This window comes from Pogoniulus pusillus, chromosome 25 (assembly GCF_015220805.1).
Source record: "Pogoniulus pusillus isolate bPogPus1 chromosome 25, bPogPus1.pri, whole genome shotgun sequence".
NCBI classification, from domain to species: domain Eukaryota; kingdom Metazoa; phylum Chordata; class Aves; order Piciformes; family Lybiidae; genus Pogoniulus; species Pogoniulus pusillus.
The window spans coordinates 2,649,486-2,670,443 of NC_087288.1; the positions used below are offsets into that span (position 1 = coordinate 2,649,486).

General features: G+C 45.4%; 1 protein-coding gene across 34 annotated transcripts in view; it reads left to right on the forward strand.

The window, feature by feature from the left end:
- Positions 1 to 20,958, forward strand: part of RIMS1 (regulating synaptic membrane exocytosis 1) — a 260,406-nt gene that overhangs the window by 138,925 nt on the left and 100,523 nt on the right. For all 34 annotated transcript variants that reach the window (XM_064164198.1, XM_064164201.1, XM_064164174.1 and 31 more), the window contains 9 exons: positions 3,640 to 3,707; positions 5,680 to 5,790; positions 6,953 to 7,052; positions 8,166 to 8,289; positions 14,366 to 14,412; positions 15,507 to 15,619; positions 17,649 to 17,779; positions 19,183 to 19,354; positions 20,275 to 20,431. In XM_064164198.1, the coding sequence (XP_064020268.1) occupies positions 3,640 to 3,707; positions 5,680 to 5,790; positions 6,953 to 7,052; positions 8,166 to 8,289; positions 14,366 to 14,412; positions 15,507 to 15,619; positions 17,649 to 17,779; positions 19,183 to 19,354; positions 20,275 to 20,431 (1,023 nt within the window). The remainder of the gene's footprint in view (positions 1 to 3,639; positions 3,708 to 5,679; positions 5,791 to 6,952; positions 7,053 to 8,165; positions 8,290 to 14,365; positions 14,413 to 15,506; positions 15,620 to 17,648; positions 17,780 to 19,182; positions 19,355 to 20,274; positions 20,432 to 20,958) is intronic.

Sequence of the window (20,958 nt, forward strand, 5' to 3'; positions counted from 1 at the left end):
AGTATAATAATAATGACAGTAATGATGACAACAATGAAATGATAATAATAGTGATAAAAATGATGAGTGATAATAATAGTGATAAAAATGATGAGTATAATAATGACAGTAATGATGACAACAACAACAATAATGATGATTATGATAATGATGATTATGATAATGATGAGTATAATAATAATGACAGTAATGATGACAACAACAATGATAATGATGATAATAGTGATAATAATGATGATGAGTATAATAATAATGACAGTAATGACAACAACAACAATAATAATGATATGATGAGTATAATAATAATGACAGTAATGATGACAACAACAGCAATAATAGTGATAATAATGATGATGAACATCATAATAATGACAGTAATGATGACAACAACAGCAATAATAATGATAATAATGATGATGAGCCTAATAATAATGACAGTAATGATGACAACAGCAACAATAATAATGATAATAATGATGAGTATAATAATAATGACAATAATGATGACAATAACAACAATAATAATGATAATAATAATGATGATGATGTAATAATAATGATGAGTATAATAATAATAATAATAGTAATGACAATAATGATGACAACAACAACAACAGTAATAATCTGTTTCAAATTAAGCTTCTGCATGTGATTGTGTTCAAGATTCTATGGATTCTGGAGTGTATTTCATGATTTGAGTGAGGATAGAGAGGCTCCTCAGAGGAACTTGGATAGGCTTAGATCAGTGGGCCAACATGAATGGGTTGAGTTTTAACAAGGCCAAAGTTTCAACAAGGTCCTGCACCTGGGTCACAACAACCCCAAGCAACGCTACAGGCTTGGGGCAGTGTGGCTGGAGAGCTGCTGGCAGAAAGGGGCCTGGGGGCTGTAATAGACAGGAGCTGAATAGGAGCCAACAGTGTGCCCAGGCAGCTATTTCATAATAGAATGGTTTGGGTTGTGAGGGACCTTAAAGATCATCTAATTCCAACCCCTGCACCATGGGCAGGGACACCTTCCACTGGATCACAATGCTCAAGGCTCTGTCAGGCTGGCCTTGGATCTGTGAGGTCTCTTCCAACCCTGATGATACTATGATACTATGATATGATACCTCCAGGGAGGAGGCATCCACAACCTCCCTGTTCCAGTGTCTCACCACCCTCACTGTAATGAATTTCATCCTAACCTCCAGTCTATATCTCCCCTCTTCCAGCCTCAATCCATTCCCCCTTGTTCTGTCTCTACAAGCCCTTGTAGAAAGTCCCTCCCCAGCTTTCACATAGCCCTCTTCAGGTACTGGAAGGCCACTGATAATTTAAAGACTTGGGGGAAAAAAGAAGCCCCCCTCACTTGTGCATGCAAAGAGTAACATTATCTAAGGCTTCTGCTAACAGATCTCCAACGTTCAAGGTGCTCTGCTAAATGAGAGGGGGGGAAATGCCTGAGGTACAGGTGTAGGTATAAACCACACTCACAGGTGTCTGCGTTTCCTTCAGGGTCTCAACAGGATCCCCGAAGGGACAGTTTAGGTTTGGGGTTTTGTTTGTTCATGTGTTTAAAGCACTGTAAGCTAAATGGCAGAATCATCTCCTTTTTCTCAGATCAAATGAAAGTCTCCTTTGGTTATTTCACCTCAAGCCTTTAGGTATTACAGCCACTGCAAGAAAACATTAGAAAGAAGGGAAATCCTTCAGCCTTGTTCCTGCTGTCAGTCTCGCACTGGCCCTTCTGCTGGATCTCTTCTACCCTCCATCTTTTATCCTGTGTCCTTCCCAATGCCACCTTCACCCTTCCTCTTTGTAAAGAAAGCTGCAGTGTTCTTTCTCTTGCAGTTCCTTTCCCTTTGCTTATTGTCCTTTGAGTGCAAGGTTACATCAGTCAGTCCTCTCTCGTGGACAGCTGCCAGCGAAGTTTGTACTTTTTTAGCTACCAGCTCAGCCTTCTGCAGCTGTAATTTATTTCACTGCAGAGTGTAAGGGATTGAAAGGGAGCTTCAGAGATCATTGGGTCCACCCCATCCCTGCCAAAGCAGGATCACCTAAGGCAGACCACACAGGAACATGTGGAGTTCTGTTCTGCTGCTTTTCTTCCAAGCTCTAACCACACTTCCCAACTTGGCTGCTGTAATTCATGGGTTTATTGGAATCACAGAGCCATGGAATCTGCTGGGTTGGAAGAGACTTTTAAAAGTCATCTAGTTCAATACCCCTGCAGTAAGCAGAGACATCCCCAACTAGGTCAGGTTGCTCAAAACCACATCAAGGCTGACCTTAAATGTCTCCATGGATGGGGCCTCCACCACCTTCCTGTGCAACCTGTTCACAGAATCAAAGAAACATCCTGGTTGGAAAAGCCCCTCAGGATCACCAAGTCTAACCTATAACCCTACTCAACAAGCTTCACCTTAAACCATAGCCTTAAGCACCACATCCAAATGACCCTTAAACACATACACTGTTCCACCACCCTCATAGTAGAGTTAACCAGGTAGGGGTTGGGCTCTGCTGCCAGGCACCCTGCAACAGAACAAGGGGACACAGTCTGCAGTTGTGGCAGGGGAGGTCCAGGCTGGATGTTAGGAGGAAGTTGTTGTCAGAGAGAGTGATTGGCATTGGAATGGGCTGCCCAGGGAGGTGGTGGAGTCTGTGTGTCTGGAGGTGTTGAAGTCAAGCCTGGCTGGGGCACTTAGTGCCATGGTCTGGTTGGTTGGGCAGGGCTGGGTGCTGGGTTGGACTGGCTGAGCTTGGAGGTCTCTTCCAACCTTCTTGGTTCTATGATTCTGTGACTCTATGATTCTAAAGAGCTTCCTCCTAATGTCCAATCTAGTTGAAACCCATTGGCCCTAGTCTTAGTGCTACATGCCCTTGTAAACAGTCCCTCCCCAGCTTTCTTGTAGACGTCCTTCAGCTACTGGAAGGCTGCTCTAAGGTCTCCCTGGAGCCTTCTCTTCTCCAGGCTGAACCCCCTTAACTCTTCCAGCCTTTGTAGGAGAGTCTCTGCAGCTCTCTTCTCAGTGTGCACAGTACACAAGTTAGTTCCCAGCGAAATGAAAGATTGCAACCTGCTCTCTGCTGTTGGTGCTACCTGCTCAGTTTGTGTGGTGGTCTCCCCTGGTGCTCTCTCAGCACTTAACCGTCTCCTCTGCCTCTCCATCTGCACCACCCCTGTGACCACAGTACACTGATCAACCACTTTGCAGATTCTTGAGTGTGGTTGTCTGTTCTGTCCTTAACTATAGCCCAGTGCCTCTTTTGTGGGTCCTCTCTCTCCTGTCATCATTAGCTGTAGTCCTCTGTGTCTGTTACTGAGACGGGGCGTGGGGGGAGGAAGAGGGCTGCGGATGCCATCATTGGGTTCCATGCTTGGGAGATGTAAAAAACCCCACAAACCAACCAACCAGTTCTGAAGTGGAACTTGTGAGGTGCAAATAAATGCATCACCATGTGTGTGTTGTTAGCTTTGTATTGCTCAATTGATTTTCAAAGTGCTAGAGGTTTAATTCGAATCCTAATCCAGGTTTGGTGTTTGCTTCATCAGACGCCTTGCACGTTGACATCCATGCACGCAGAAGTAATCATCCACCCCTCTTCTTCTGTGTGAGAGATTACACATTTCTTTCTATTCATGTTCTTCCAGGTGACTTGGATTATTACTGGCTGGATCCTGCCACGTGGCACAGCAGGGAGACATCCCCCATTAGTTCGGTAAGAAACAGGACCGAAAGAAGAGAGGCTCTGAAGCGTGACCTGAAATGTTGGCTGATTGTTGCAGTTCAGCACAGGTGTTTTGTTGGGGAAAAAAAACCCAAATTACTCTGCACAAATTCTATGGAAATTTGAGTCAGTGGCTTGTGGAAATTGAAATCCCAAAGAGTTGCTCAGCAAAATGCATCCTGTTGAAATTGCCTGGGTTCTTAACTTGAATTTACTTCTTGCATAGACATGATCCTTGATTTCACCACACACACCATAAAAGCAGCTGGGAGTGTGATGCTGCTGTAGGAGAGTGACCTTTAGGCTCAGAATGGGGGAAAAAAGATGATTTGGATTTTCATTATACAGAGAAAATTTGGGGGTTTATTGCATATCTTTATAGTAGAGCTGCATAATATTGTACAAATCATAAATGCACTTTTCAGGGGCATGGAATCTCAAAGGGAATGTTTCATTTTATTACCCAAGGTAGATTTTCAGTGTTTCATTGTATCAGCTTTTGAGTTGTATTCCAGTTCTACCTGCAGATTGTTGTTGACACTGGGCACAAATATTTGTTATATTAACTGCATGAGGTTCAACAAGGCAAAATTGCAAGGTCCTGCAGCTGCATCAGGACAACCTCAGGCACAAATCCAGGCTGAGTGTAGAGTGGGCTGAGAGTAGCCCTGAAGAAAAAGACTTGATGGTATGGGTTACTGAGCAGCTCCCCAGGAGCTGGCAGTGCTCTCATGCAGCCCAGAAGGCTACCGTGTGCTGGGCTGCACCAGGAGCACTGTGGCCAGCAGGGCAAGAGAGGGGACTCTGCTCTTTTACTCGTCTCTGGTGAAATCCCACCTTGAATACTTCATCCAGGCCTGGTGTCCCCATCATAGAACTGTTGGGGGCCACAGAAGAGGCCACAAAGATGATCCAAGGGCTGGAGTACTTCTGCTATGAGGATGGGTTGAGGGACCTGGGAGTGTTCAGTCTGGAGAAGAGAAGGCTCTGGGCAGACTCTAGAACTGCCTTCCAGTACTACTACAGGAAGGCTGCAGAGGGACTTTTCGTGAGGGTATCTGGAGACAGGACAAGGGGGGATGGTTTGAAGCTGGAGAAGAGCAGGGACAGACTGGATCTTAAGAAGTTCTTCCGTATGAAGGTGGTGAGACTCTGGAATGGGTCGCTCACAGAGGCTGTGGGTGCTCCCTCCCTTGGGACGTCCAAGGCTAGGATGGATGAGGCTTTGAGCAGCCAAGTCTAGTTGAGAAGGAGGTTGGCAAAGAGGTTGGAGTAGGTGATCTCTAAGGTCCTTTCTAACCTAAGCCATTCTGTGGTTTCATTAAGCCACAGCCCATCAGACACAAAGCAGGCAGAACGCACGGGTGGCACACGCAACACACCTGCAGCATGCTTGTGTCTGCTGCAGCGTAGTGATCCAGAATCATGGAATCAGAGAATCAAGCAGGTTGGAAGAGACCTCCAAGCTCATCCAGTCCAACCTAGCACCCCGCCCTAGCCAGTCAACTAGACTATGGCACCAAGTGCCTCATCCAGTCTTTTCTTGAACACCTCCAGGGGTGGCGACTCCACCACCTCCCTGGGCAGCCCATTCCAATGCAAATCACTCTCTCTGCCAACAACTTCCTCCTAACATCCAGCCTGTACTTCCCCCAGCACAACTTGAGGCTGTGTCCCCTTCTTCTGTTGCTGTTTGTCTGGGAAAGGAGGCCAACCCCCACCTAGATGCAGCCTCCCTTCAGGCAGTAATGAGCTCTGCCCTGAGCCTCCTCTGCTGCAGGCTGCACGCCCCCAGCTCCCTCAGCCTCTCCTCATAGAGTTTGTGTTCCAGGCCTTTCACCAGTCTTGTTGCCCTTCTCTGGACACAGGAGTTTCAGTGGCCTATAAATGTGGATCTGGATACAGGCAGGTGGTTGCACTTCTTTGATTGCACCTCTTGCTCTGTTGTTTGTTGCTTTAACAGCACCCTGTAACGTGGCAGCCTTCCAAAGAGGGAGATCGCTTAATCGGGAGGGTTATTCTTAACAAGAGAACAACCATGCCCAAGGAATCAGGTGCATTACTGGGGCTAAAGGTAAGTGCTACTTGTCTGTGTGCTTAAATGAGAGACCTTCCCACAAGCCTTCCCCTTAGAGGTGGGGCACCTTTGACATGGGAAAGGAGCTTCCCCCCTACACTATTTGATATAAACCAGACTGGCTCAGGTGGCTTGGAAGTAAGATGAAGCTCTGTTTACAGCACAGTGTGATGGTTTGGGTGTTCCTCACCTCCCCATGATTAACAAATCACCCAGACTAGACTCAGCCAAGCTGAAAATTAAGATGAAGCTTTGCATTTCCAGCTTAGCACAAGATACAAGCAGCTATTTACAATCTATACAGCTAGAGACAGAAATAGACAAGTTAAATACAGAAGCACAGCAGCCCTCCCAGAAAGCAGAGTCCCCAGGAGGGCCTCCAACCACCCTTCCACCTCCTTTCCACCCAAAGAAGGAAGGAAAAATGCAAAGAAGAAAGGGGAGAAGCAAAGAAGGAAGGAGAAAAGCAAGGAAGGAAGGAGAAAAGCAAGGAAGGAAAAGGAAAAGCAAAGAAGGAAGATAACAGGCAAAGAAGGAAAGGAAAAGGAAAGATGGGAAAAGGCAAAGGAGGGGAAAAGCAAGAAAGGAAAAAGAAAAGCAAAGAAGGAAGAAGAAAATCAACGAATAGTTTGTGCAGCAAAGGATATACTGATTCATAGTCCAATGATATAGATTAGTCTTTTGTTTTTCTTTTGCATCCATTTCCCTGTTTTATTTACTTTTTACTGTTGTTTTCTATTCAGTGTCTTTGGAATTTTCCTATCTCTGGCTTATAATTCAGAATCAGGACAGAGAGATAGTTTTAAACTACTGCATCCAAAGGGGAATGAGAGAACTTAATTTGGGCATCTTCCTCTCCTCACTGACGACAGAAACAATGCACAGTATGAAGCATTCCCATCCACTTCAGCAGTCAGTTTCCTTATGCAAGCAGTCTCATGTCTGATAGTTTAATCTCATGCATGTGATGGAGCTGTGGGTTGTCATTTTTGATGGTGAAGGTGGGAATTAACCCAAGGAAGAGCCTTGGTAATGACATACGCTGGGTGCAAGCCGTTTATATCCCCCTTGAAGCGGCAGAGTTGGGCTGCAGGAGGTGAGGACAGCTTTGCTCTACTAAAATGTGCCTTGGAAACTCACAACTTTTGTGGTTCCCCAGGTTGTTGGTGGCAAAATGACAGAGCTGGGACGACTCGGTGCCTTCATTACCAAAGTGAAGAAAGGTAGCTTGGCTGACGTGGTGGGGCATCTCAGAGCAGGTAAAGCAACCAGGCGTGTGGAAGGTGTTCTGGGGGCTCCTCGGGGCTATTTGTAATGCAGCTCTTAATTTCTATTAACCTTGGGTAAGCCATGCTCATGTTTATTGTGTTTTTACATACAGGACAGCATTGTGAGGTTATGAAATGTCACAGTTGCCTGCATTTCAAATGTATTGTTAGCTCCAATTACATGAAGGCTTTCCTGACTAGTGCTGGTGTCAGGATGGTTTCATTTTTGCTTGCTAGCTCAAAAGCAGCTTGTAATCAGAGATTTGCAGCAGAAGCCTGAGAACTTAGTGATGCATGGTCAGGAGAGGCAGAAGGTGGGGGTTAGGATACAAGATGCGTTAATGTTCCATTCTAGAGGCAACTTTGACATCCTGGGGGATATATCTCTCACCAGCAGAAGCAGCTCCATAACGATGTAGGTGTCCTGAAGGTTCTGCCAACCAGCTTTGTGCAGGTATCTTAGTTATCCTGAACACCCACAATGTGAGGTCTCTAACAGCTCCTTGTCTCGCAGGAACTTTAGGGTTGGGTTTCAATACTGCTTTTAATTGCACAGAATCAGTCAGGGTTGGAAGGGACCACAAGGAGCAGCCAGTTCCACCCCTATCCTAGATACCCTATCCTAGAGCAGGCAGCCCACAGCCTCATCCAGCCTGGCCTTAAACACCTCCAGCCATGGGGCCTCAGCCACCTCCCTGGGCAACCCATTCCAGCCTCTCACCACTCTCCTGCTCAACAACTTTCCTCCTCCCCTTCAGTCTGAATCTCCTCACCTCCAGCTTTGCTCCATTCCCCCCAGTCCTGTCACTACCTGATAGAGAATTATAGAACAGAATCATAGAATCAGTCAGAGTTGGAAGGGACCACAAGAAGATCATCGAGTTCCAACCCTCCAATTTGATTTTCCTAGAACCACAGAATGCATCAGGTTAAAGGGACACTCAGAAGTCAGCTTGGCCAACCTCTGTGCAGTGAGCAGGGACATCTTGAACTGCATCTTTAAGATCTGGGGCAATGTTACCTGGTGATATACATTTCATAAATGCTTTTGCACTTGTATGTGAAAGAATGTGGGAATGATACAACCTTCTCTTTCTGTTCAAGGGGATGAAGTTCTAGAGTGGAATGGTAAACCCTTGCCTGGAGCTACAAATGAAGAAGTTTACAACATTATTTTAGAATCAAAATCAGAACCTCAAGTTGAAATTATTGTTTCGAGGCCTATTGGGTAAGGTTAAATACTTAACTTCTTCAGCACAGTTGTTATATCTCCTGATGTGACTTTTAAAAGGGCCTGGATGTGAGTCCATTGTGTTTTGTCTCTTAGTGATGGAAAATGATTCACTTTCTGCTATTGACATTTAATTCCATTTGCTGTTGGATCTTCACAGATGGGGCTGTGAATGTTCTTTTCTGTATGGGCAAAGTGGATCCATTGAATAGTTTGGGTTGGGTGAGACCTTCTCTGGAGAATCATAGAATCAGCCAGGTTGGAAGAGACCACCAAGATCATCCAGTCCAACTTGATGAGACTTACAAGACCTATCTGGATGTGTTCCTGTGCAGCCTGCACTAAATTCTATGGTCCTGCTCTGGCAGAGTTGGACTTGAAGATCTCCAGAGGTTCTTTCCAGCCCCTAATATCCTGTGATCCTGTGGTCTAGTTCCCACCCCTCTGCCATGGGCAAGGACACCTCCCACTAGTCCAGGTTTTTTGCCAAGAGGCAAAGGAAAATTGGTGGATCAAGTGGGCTTGTGCATGGAAAAAACCACCCTGATTTTCAGGCTTCTGGCTTGGCTAAATCAGAATTTATAGGAATATAAACAGAAGGAAACAGCAGAAAACATGGGGGATGCAGGATGTCACTAAGTCACTGCTAGCAGGATTTTAAACAGACCTTTAAAGAAGGTTTGAAGACCCTCTTTAAGGAAGAGGAAACCTTCTTTAAACAAGGGAAAGCAAAACTTTTCTTGGGAAGAATTATATTTAGCCTTAAATGATGCTGTCAGCAAAATGAGAAGTGGAAGCAAAGTTCAAACACAACATGAGGTGTTTATAATCCCGATATCAGTTCATTATCAATCCAGGTTTGTGAGACCACTGCTAATAGTTTCCCAAATAAAGCTTTGCAAAGATCCTAAAATCTGTTTATAAGGTTAGCAGGGTTGGTTCTGCAGCTGTCACACTTGTGGTGATGTTTTATCCTCCTTCCCCGAACATGACTCTGTTGGGACCACTCTGAGCTAAGTCTTCCTGGCTTCAAATATGAATCATCTCAAATGAATGTCCCAAAGTGACTCTGAAATTTAAAGGCACTTCCTTTTTTTTCCCCCTAGCAGTAATGAGTCAAAGTCCTGTTGTTGTGTAGCAGCTTGGGATGTAGCTGGCAAGCATCTTGGGGCAGTGTGGCCTGAAAGCTGAGTAGCAGAAAGAGATCTGGGGGTTGTAATCGACAAGCAGCTGGATATGAGCCAGCACTGTGCCCAGGTGGCAAAGAAAGCCAATGGTATCCTGGCTTGGGTTAGCAATGCTGTGTCCAGCAGGAGCAGGGAGGTGATTGTCCCCTCTGGTGAGGTCACACCTCAAGTGTTGTGCTCAGTTTTGGGTACCTCAATACAAGAGACTGTGGAGGTGCTTGAGCCAGTGCAGAGGAGGGCAAGGAAGCTGTGAAGAATTAATGATGAAGAGAGACTGAGGGAGCTGGGGATGGTTGGTGTGAAAAAGAGGAGGCTGAGGGCAGACCTCATCACTGTCTGCACCTACCTGAAAGGAGGTTGTGGAAAGGTTGGTGCTGGTCTCTTCTCACAGATAATTAGTGATACAACAGGAGGAAATGGCCTCAAGCTGCCACTGGGGAGGTTTAGACTGGACGTTAGGAAGAACTTTTTCCCAGCAAGAGTGCTCAGGCACTGGAATGAGCTGCCCAGTGGAGTGGTGGAGTCACCCACCCTGGCTGTGTTTCAGGGTCATTTGGATGTGGTGCTTGGGGCTATGGTTTAGGGTGAACCCGGTAGAGCAGGGCTATGGGTTGGGCTCGGTGATCCTGAGAGGCTTTGCCAACCTGGATGCTTCTGTGATTCTGTGACTGTGCTCTCAGGAGAACCAAACCCATCAGACATTGAGCAGCAAAGAAAATCCTGCTAGTGATTGCCAACGAGGAACAGAGTGCACAGAATTTTCTTTCTCTTCCAGTTTTGAGTCTCTGCTTTTTACTTTGGTCTGTTTTGGTCTTCTGTTGTTTTTTTTTCACTTCAGTCTTTTTTGGTCTTTTAAAATTTGTTTGGTTTGGTCTTTCTGAGTCCTACTTTGTCATTTTTGATCCTTTTTTCCTTTTTGGCTTTTTAATTTACTTTTATGTTTCCTTTACTTTGGTCTGTTTTGATCTTTTTTTTTTTAAGACTTCATTCTTTATTGGTCGTTTTGTTTGTTCTTTGTTCTTTTTGGCTCTTCTTGTTCTAGGCCCTCACCTGCACATATTGATAACCACTGCTGAGGTCACCTCTCAGTCCCCTCCTCTCCCAGTAGCACAGCCCCAGCTCCCTCAAGCTCTCCTTGTAACAGAGCTGTTCCATTCCCTTCAGCATCTTTGTGGCTCTGTGCTGGACTCGAGCAGTTCTATGTCCCTCAGTTCTATGAACTGAGAGGCCCAGAACTGGACACAGTACTCCAGATGTGGCCTCAATAGGGCAGAGTAGAGGGGCAGGAGAACCTCTCTCAACCTACTACCCACAGCCCTTCTAATCCCCCCCAGAATGGCATTGCCCCTCCTGGCCACCAGAGCACACTGCTGGCATGGCCAACCTCCCATCCACTAGGACCCCCAGATGCTTTCCCCTTCACTGCCTTCCAACACCTCAGTCCCCAGCCTATCCTGCTCCCTGGGGTTGTTCTTTCCCAGGTGCCAGACTCTGCACTTGCCCTTGTGAACTTCATTCCCCTTCATTGCATAATGTTGCATAATGGGAACTGGTTTGCTTGCATTAACAGATTGCTCTTCCTCCACTCTCCCCATAGCATCTCCTTGCCTTGTTATCCCAACTTGTTGCTTGTCTCAACCTGACAAGCAGGAATTCTACTTAATCTGATATATATCAAACTTTGGTGTCTGCTTGAAGCCTTGACTCACCAAAGCTGCAGCTCCTTGAGACAGCCTGGAGTGGCAATCCATTAAATCACAAACTCCTGTGAGGGAAGAGGTTCCCGAAAGACCTGAGAAATGATCTTTTTGTCTGCATAATTGAAGTGTTTTCATCTCTCAGTATTAATAATGCAAATAATGTACTGGCACTTATGATGGTCTACATTTCAAAAAACCTCCCTGCCATATGAGGGCTAAAAAGCCCAAATGTGACAGAGTTTGGCTTAAGTGAAGCAGCAGGAGAGCTGCAAGCCCACAAATTGGGCTGCCCGGTTACAAAAATTGCTGTCCAAACAATTTGCTCAGTCTTGTAAATTTGGATTATGTTTCCCCCCTCCTGCCCCTGTCTCCTAGCAAATGTAATTTTTGAGTAATGGGGGAATTGTAGGATGTTTATTAGTGAAAAGGGGGAGGAAAAAAGAAAGTGAGCCATGCAGCACTATTAGATGAAGGCATAACAATAAACACTATAACCACAACAGGAGAACTCCAGAGAAACTAATTGACTCTAATGCTAATAATTGCTGCACAAGGTAGATAAAAAAACAAACCAGCTGTGAAAAAAAAATAGAATTAATGGGTTGGCTGTCTAAATATGAGGGGAGGAATCACCTGTGGCTATGCAGACAACAGGGGAGGTGGCTGAGATAGGACAGCAGAGCAGATGTCCTGGCTTTTTGGAGAAGGAAGCTGGCGTGGTTAACTGAGTCACTGCATCCTGCCTGCTGGGGCTGGGCTCTGTCAGACACTGCAGGTAAAACAATGCTGCTTTGTTTCCATTTTCAGTTCTCTTTCTCAGGTGCTAGCTGTGTGTGATTGGATTTCTGCAATGAATCTTGCCAAAGTGGTAGTTTCTCTGCTGTGGTTCAGCTCCTGCTGCTGTGCTCTAGGTTCTAGCAAGGAGGCTGAGCCCCTGGCATTAGGCACTTCTGAATTCCAGAGGGCTGCTCTTGCTGAGTTGAGACTGTAGAGGTTCTGATGAGAAGGAATGGGTTTGGAAATAGCAGGGGGGACAGGTACTCAGAATCTCTGCAAACTCTGTAGGGTTTAGAGGGTGATGCTTCTGTCCCTACAGAACAACCTGAGTTACAGCCATGTCTGGATTTGGTTTGCCTTGGGTGATGGCTGAAATGATAGCTGGTCCTGTCATTTATGGGACACTGAGCCTCCCTAAGCAGGCATCTGCAGATTAGTCTCAACCCAAAGTGTAATTTGCTTTATGTATTCATTGAGATGTGTCAGGATAATCATAGGTACCAGCAACCACAGAGGGAGAGAGAGGGAGGCAAAGCTTGCTGTGGGCAGCTCGTGGCAGTCTGTGTCTGACACTTCTGATGTTCTCATTGCTCTAAAAGGGGAGTAAAACTCTGCTGCTCTTTTAAAGAAGGGGCTGGGCAAATTCTTCATTTGTTTTTAACCATTTCCTTTAAGTAGCTTTGAACATTTTCAGCCAAGAGCTACTGTTTCATCTGAAGGGAAGCTGTAGCCAGGTGGGGTTGGGCTCTGCTGCCAGGCACCCAGCAACAGAAGGAGACACAGTCTCAAGCTGTGCCAGGCAGGTTTAGGCTGGATGTTAGGAGGAAGTTGTTGTCAGAGAGAGTGATTGGCATTGGAATGGGCTGCCCAGGGAGGTGGAGTCACCATCCTTGAAGGTGTGCAAGCAAAGCCTGGCTGGGGCACTTAGTGGTATGGCCTGGTTGATTGGGCAGGGCTGGGTGCTAGGTTGGACTGGCTGAGCTTGGAAGTCTCTTCCAACCCCAGGGAGAAGAACCCAACCCAACTTGGCTACAACCTCTCTTCAGGCAGCTGCAGACAGCAATGAGTTCTGCCCTGAGCCTCCTCTTCTGCAGGCTGCACACCCCCAGCTCCCTCAGCCTCTCCTCACAGGGCTGTGCTCCGGGCCCCTCTCCAGCTTTGTCACCCTTCATTGCTAGGAAATTTCTCTTCCCTAAAATCTTTCTCATGCTTACCTCCAGCCCCACACCAAGGCAAACCCAGGAAGAATGAATAAGTTTAGGTCTGCAATAGAGAACTTATATACACCTAAAAATCTTTGTTTTATTGACTTCCAATCAGTAAATTAGGGTTCCACTGAGCAGAGAAATGCCTGCATAGGGTTCAAGCCTTGTAACTATTATTCAAACCCATTATGGTAGTTCCAATTTTCCATTAATTAGTTGAGATGAAAACATTTCCAAATCATTCACTCAAGAGCTTTGTTTCCCTTTTGCTGCTCTGCTGCTGCACTCACATTTGTACAATAACAGCCCTTTGCTTGCCCTTGCAATGAGTGTTCAATGAGTGCTGAGGGCAGAAGAGAGGCAGCAACTGGCATCACCCAGGTTTTGGTGGGAGTTTGAATTCGTTGAGAGCAAAACTTTGTTAGGTGTGTGTAGGCTTCACCCCTTTGGTTTTGCTTACACCTATATATGTCCAAGATCTGTGGTAAAGGGTTGGACTCGATGATCTGTGAGGTCTCTTCCAACCCTGATGATACTATGATACTATGATACTATGATCATCTGGGTTGGACTGGATGATCTTGGAGGTCTCTTCCAAGCTGGTTGATTCTGTGTATGAGGTGTACATATGTAGCAGGTGATGTGTGTGTTGAAAAGTCTCTATGTTCAATTGCAATGGGATTGGTTTTCTATTTCTGCATCATTCTTTGGCTTTGTTTAACATTCCTAAGTGGCATTTTGCTTTCTTCTCTTTCTTTTATTGCTGTAAGACACTTTCACCACTTTCATTCAGTGAACTCCCTGCGACGTTTATATAAAGCTTACTAGTGAGTTAAGCTAAGCCTTTATTATTGCTTTTCAATCCTGCCTTTTTTTCCTCCCCCCAAAAATAGTTGAGCATCCATAGCTTACCTCTTAGCACCTTTCTTTCCCTAAAAACTCTCTGACTTGCAAAAGTATTGTGGAATCCACCCACAATATTCCCATTGTAGTGGTTGTATTGTTAACGTCTGCTGGCTCTGTGGATTAATGATGTCGTTGGCAGTAGTCAGGTTGTCCTGAATGCTTCCCTTTTTTTCCCCTTCCTTGTAACCCATCAGAGCAGGAACATACCTGTGTTTGAAAGAGAGTGTTCCCAGGAATGTGTTTGTCACAGCAGAAGGCCATCTGTGTTGTTTCTAACTGTTCTGTCTTCCTGTTTCAGTGATATTCCACGGATTCCTGAGACTTCTCACCCCCCGTTAGAGTCCAGTGAGTACACTCTGCTCCTTCCACGTGGGCTTACACACAGCATGCTGCTTTCAGACATGGGGACTTGAACATCTCTGCTCTAAAGAGAGACTGAGAACCTTGGGGCTGCTTAGCCTGGAGAAGAGAAAGCTGAGAGGGGATCTGATCAATGTCTGTCAGTATCTGAGGGGTGGGTGTCAGGATGAAGGTTCTGTTTGGTGGTGCTCAGTGCCAGGGTAAGGAACAACAGGTGCAAGCTGGAACACAGAAAGTTCTACCTCAGTGTGAGGAGAAACTTCTCTATGGAACACTGAAGCAGGCTGCCCAGAGAGGCTGTGGAGTCTCCTTCTCTGGAGACCCTCATGCCCTGTATGGATGCCTTCCTGTGCAGCCTGCACTGGGTGATCCTACTTTGGCAGGGGGGTTGGATTCACTCTTTAGAGGGCACTTCAACCCTTACCATTCTGTGATTCTGTGTCCGGTTCTGGGCTCCTCCATTCAAGAGAGATGTTGAGATACTGGAAGTGTCCACAGGAGGGCGACAAAGCTGGGGAGGGCCTGAAGCAGAGCCCTGTGAGGAGAGGCTGAGGGAGCTGGGGGTGTGCAGCCTGCAGCAGAGGAGGCTCAGGGCAGAGCTCATTGCTGTCTGCAACTACCTGAGGGAGGCTGTAGCCAGGTGGGGTTGGGCTCTGCTGCCAGACAACCAGCAACAAAACAAGGGGACACAGCCTCGAGTTGTGCTGGGGAGGTCTAGGCTGGATGTGAGGAGAAAGTTGCTGTCAGAGAGAGTGATTTGTATTGGAATGGGCTGCCCAGGGAGGTGGTGGAGTCTCTGTGGCTGGAGGTGTTGAAGCCAAGCCTGGCTGGGGCATTTAGTGCCATGGTCTGGTTGATTGGGCAGGGCTGGGTGCTAGGTTGGGCTGGGTGAGCTTGGAGCTCTCTTCCAACCTGGTTGATTCTATGAGTCTATGCTATGTACATGAATGCAGCTACACTGTATGCAGATACAAACCTTATACAGTTCAAAGCAAAAAAACCTACCAGACCAACAAACCCAATTCCTGATTTATCCAAATTTCCCTTTGAAAGTTCCTGTGTTTCTCCTGTGCTTTTAGGTTCAAGTTCTTTTGAGTCTCAGAAGATGGACAGGCCTTCTATTTCTGTTATATCTCCAACCAGCCCTGGAGCACTGCGGGATGCACCACAAGTCCTACCAGGGCAGCTTTCTGTGAGCAGTTCTTGCTTTTCTTCCCTTGTTTGTGCTCCCTCTGCCCAGTTGTCCTGGTCGCTCTGCCCACCACCTTCCCAGGTCTATTGGGAGGTCTGGTGTTGGTAAAGGCTAACATCTTTCAAGTGGTTTTGTAAGACCTCCTGTGCATGCTCACAAGCTGTTGTAATCACAGCAGAGGAAAAGATTTGTTGTTTCATTACACCAAAGAGTGCAGGAATTCACACTGAGAGGAGCCCATAAAGATGTTTTGCATCCTCTGGGGACTCTTCTGTGCATGACCAGAGGTATAGCACTCTGACATGGCCGCTGGTAACAAGCATAGTATAACTTCAGCTTATTTATGAGTGCTAGAGAAGCACAATCTGAGCCTTTGGTTTCCCAAGGCAAAGGCTTGGGCTGAGAGTCTCACACACACTTAATAGCATGGTGCAGCTTGATCTGGCTTCCTCCACAGGGTGACCTCAACGAAAGAAATCCCTGGGCTTTTATAGCCTTACAGACTATGCAGCTGACCTTCCTGTGATCCTCACATGCCTTTCACACACACTTTAGGGCAGTGGTGATTCTGACCTGAGATCTTCCAGGGCCTTCAGATTGTCTGTTGGCATCCTCCTCTGCCTTCAGGCCCAGGTAGCCAAGAGAGCCAATGGCATCTTGGGCTGGCTCAGGAGCAGTGTGGGCAGTAGGACAAGGGAGGTTCTTCTTCCCCTATACTCAGCACTGCTCAGGCCACACCTTGAGTACTGTGTCCAGTTCTGGGCCCCACAGTTTAAGAGAGATGTTGAGGTCCTGGAAGGTGTCCAGAGAAGGGTGACAAAGCTGGTGAGGGGCCTGGAACACAAACCCTATGAGGAGAGGCTGAGGGAGCTGGGGGTGTGCAGCCTGCAGAAGAGGAGGCTCAGAGGTGACCTCATTGCTCTCCACAGCTACCTGAAGGGAGGTTGTAGCCAGGTGGGGTTGGTCTCTTCTCCCAAACAACCAGCAATAGAACAAGGGGACAAAGTCTCAAGGTCTAGGCTGGATGTTAGGAGGAAGTTGTTGTCAGAGAGAGTGATTGGCACTGGAATGGGCTGCCCAGGGAGGTGGTGGAGTCTCCGTCCCTGGAGCAAAGTCTGGATGAGGCACTTAGTGCCATGGTCTGGTTGATTGGGCAGGGCTGGGTGCTAGGTTGGACTGGATGATCTTGGAGCTCTCTTCCAATCTGCTTGATTCTATGATTCTCTCATCTTGCAGCTGCTGTTGATGCTTGTACCTTCATTGTCTTTGCTTTTGTACTTTGTCTTGGTCGAACAGGGCTGAGTTTTGCCCAAGTTCAGCAAATGTGGGTGCAAGTTTACAGTCTAAGGCTGTGAACTCGACACTCGGTCAGTAAAGCTAATCAAACAGCATACTAAATCATGCAACATTACATATCCAAGTGATTAGTTGTATTTAATACTTAATTATTTCAGCTAATCAACAGTGGGAGCATTCGTTTAGACACAGACTACATCCCGAAGCTGCCTGTGCTATTAAATCAAAGCTTATCAAATGCACTGTGAGTACTTAGACTTTGGTTTGTGCATTATTCTGTGTTATTTTAGGCTGCTGATACTGCAGGCTAAAATAATTCAGACTGTTGTTCCTAATTCTTCAGCTGCCTAAGACCATTGGCAGATCAGAGTGTGTAGATGACAGCTATGCTTCAGGTGTCAACTGCAGACAGGGCTTCCTGTTTGAATGTCGCTTTTGAGGGGCTTGTCCTAGTTTGAATGCACTCAGAGGCAGAGGATTATGCAGTGATTCCAATAAATAGACTTAAGTATAATCAGGCACCACAATTTTATTGAGCTGTGGTCATCATCTTTCCCATCTAAATTAAATATTAAGCTGTTGGAAATAATTTTCTCATGGAAAAAAAAAGAGACCAAACCCAACGGTGACTACTTCTGCCTTGTGCTTAATGTGATGCAATCTGAAAAGTCTCTTTTTTGTTTCTTCCTTTCTCCATCTTCAGTAATGTTTTCTGGTCCCTTGCCTCTTGTAGGTTAAACTATGGTATGACAAAGTGGGGCATCAGTTGATAGTCAATGTTCTGCAGGCAACAGATTTGCCACCCAGAGTAGATGGACGCCCCAGGAACCCCTATGTAAAGATGTATTTTCTTCCAGACAGAAGGTAGGAGGGTTTCAGTGTGGAAAACTGTGTTGTCACTTAGCATGTGCTGAATCCCTTTGTAAAATGAATGCTTATGAAGGGAAGAATTCCTCTTTTTAATAGTTTGTTAGAGTAATTATAACAAAGCAGTCCTGCACTTGTATCACCCAAGTCAATGTCAGATTAGCTCTGTGGACCTTTGGATGAGTGTGATCCTCTCTACAGCAAATGAAAATGGGTGCTTGTGAAATGAAGAGTTCCCTTTTGATAGTTTATATTAGAGTAATTACAACAGAGCAAACCTGCAGTTATATCACCCAAGCCAATGTCAAATCAGCTCTGTAGACTTTTGGATGAGTGTGATCCACTGTACAGCAAATGGAAATGGGTGCTTGTGAAATGAAGAATTCCCTTTTGATAGTTTATTATAGTTAGAGTAATTATAACAAAGCAAACCTGCATTTGTATCACCCAAGCCAATGTCAAATTAGCTCTGTTGACCTTTGGATGAATGTGATCCACTCTACAGCAAATTAAAGTGGATGCTTCTGAAGTAAAGAATTCCCTTTTGATAGTTTGTTATAGTTAAACTAATGATAACAGAGCAAACCTGGACTTGTATCACCCAAGTCAATGTCAGATTAGCCCTGTGGACCTTTGGATGAATGTGATCCTCTCTACAACAAATTAAAATGGGTGCTTGTGAAATGAAGAATTCCCTTTTGATAGTTTATTAAAGTAATTATAACAAAGCAAACCTGGACTTGTATCACCCAAGTCAATGTCAAATTAGCTCTGTGGACTTTTGGATGAGTGTGATCCTCTCTACAGCAAATTAAAATGGGTGCTTGTGAAATGAAGAGTTCCCTTTTGATAGTTTGTTATAGTTAAAGTATAACAAAGCAAACCTGCAGTTGTATCACCTAAGGCAATGTCAAATTAGCTCTGTTGACCTTTGGATGAGTGTGATCCTCTCTACAGCAAATTAAAGTGGATGCTTATGAAGTAAAGAATTCTCTCTTTATAGTTTATTATAGTTAGAGTAATTATAACAAAGCAGACCTGGACTTGTATCACTCAAGTCAATGTCAAATTAGCTCTGTGGACTTTTGGATGAATGTGATCTACTTTACAGCAAATTAAAGTGGATGCTTCTGAAGTGAAGAATTCCCTTTTGATAGCTTGTTGTAGTTAAACTAATGATAACAAAACAAACTTGCACTTGTCTCATGCAACTCAATGTCAAATTAGCTCTGTGGACCTTTGGATGAATGTGATCCATTCTCCACCTCATACTTTTCTATCCCCTGGTAGGCATTATCAGATCATAAAGAATTAAAAGAGGAAGTGATGGCAATTTGTGATTTAAGTTGTTTTTTTTTTCCTTTGCAAACCAACTGACAACAAACATTTGTATTTTTCAGTGATAAGAGTAAAAGGAGGACCAAAACAGTAAAGAAAAGTCTAGAGCCAAAGTGGAACCAAACTTTTCTCTACTCCCATGTCCATCGTAGAGATTTCAGAGAGCGAATGCTTGAGATAACTGTCTGGGATCAGCCAAGAGTACAAGAAGAAGAGAGTGAATTTCTTGGAGAGGTGATGCTTGCAAGCACATTGCTCCTGAGTTTGCTGTTTGGCTTTGAATATAGTGTCACTGTTCAAGGTTTCAGGGTGAACACCCCACAGGACAGAATTTGGATTATCCCTCTCTCCCCATCCCTCTCTCCCCATCCACTCTCTCCCCACTCCCTCTCTCCCCATCCCCCCTCATCTCTCTCCCCATCCACTCTCTCCCCACTCCCTCTTTCCCCATCCCCCCTCATCTCTCCCCATCCATTCTCTCCCCACTCCCTCTCTCCCCATCCCCTCTCTCCTGATCCCCCCTCATCTCTCTCCCCACTCTCTCTCTCCCCATCCTCCCTCATCTCTCTCCCCATCTCCCCTCATCTCTCTTCCCATCCCTTTCTCCCCATCCACTCTCTCCCCACTCCCTCTCTCCCCACCCCCACCCTCTCCATTCCCTCTCTCCTCATCCCCCCTCAGAGAAGAAATAGGCAGAGGAAGTAAGTGGTATACAAAAGGACTTGCATGGAATTGGAAGTTAAGGGAAGTAATTTTAGCAGATAATAAAAGGCATTAAAGGGAAAGAGATGTACAGAGAGATTGAGGGCAGGGCTATGCACAGACATGTGCAAAACCCAATCTCAAGTGGCAGTGGGTCTCCCCACAACTGGTGGGGCTGCAGGCTTGACCATGCCAAGGGTTCCAGCAGCCAACCACAGCTCCCTAACAGGCAGCAAGTCTAAAGGCAAGAGAGAGAAGGAGCTCCCTGTCCCCTTAAACAGGGGATTGGCAGGAAAGAGGAGAGAATAACCTGACTCAGTGACCCCAGTGGCATCCTGGAGTCCACCTGCTCCACCTTAAACCACAAGATCCATACACATATATACTTTCCATATGTGTTTATATGTGCCTGCCTTGACAGGAAAACTAAAACCTGCTCATTTTTCTGCTAGATTCTTATAGAGCTGGAGACAGCACTTTTAGATGATGAACCACATTGGTATAAGCTACAGACACATGATGAATCTTCACTACCTCTGCCTCAGCCATCACCTTTCATGCCAAGAAGACATGTTCATGGTGGAGAGAGCACTAGCAAAAAATTACAAAGTAAGTCCAAATTCCATCAATCCCTTGTAAATTAGGCATGCTGTTCATGCTTAATGGGGGTTGCCTTTCTCCTGCAAGATAAAAATCCTAGCTCATAGTCTTGAAGGACAATGTACATGTGTGGAAGAGATGCAAATTATGCCATGGCAGCCTTTCACCTATGAGACATGGCTCTCAATATGTGAAACCTGTTTGAACCTGGTGTTCACTAGCAAAAGAAAATTGTTCAGACATCTGTTTGAATAAATTTCCTTTTCAATAGAAAGATTCAGTTCATCCTTGGTGGATACTTCTTTTTTTTTTTTTCAATCATTAAAAGCTTTTTATTTAAATAAAAGTCCTTAGAATCTTATGATGCTTAAATATCCTTTTCATCAGAAAGACAGTTCTCACCCTCCTAGCCCTTAAATCCTATGATACTTAAATATCCTTTTAGCATAAAGACAATTCTCAGCCTCCAGGCCCTTAAAATCTGATGCTTAAATATTCTTTCATCAAAAAGACAATTCTCACTCTCCCAGTCCTTA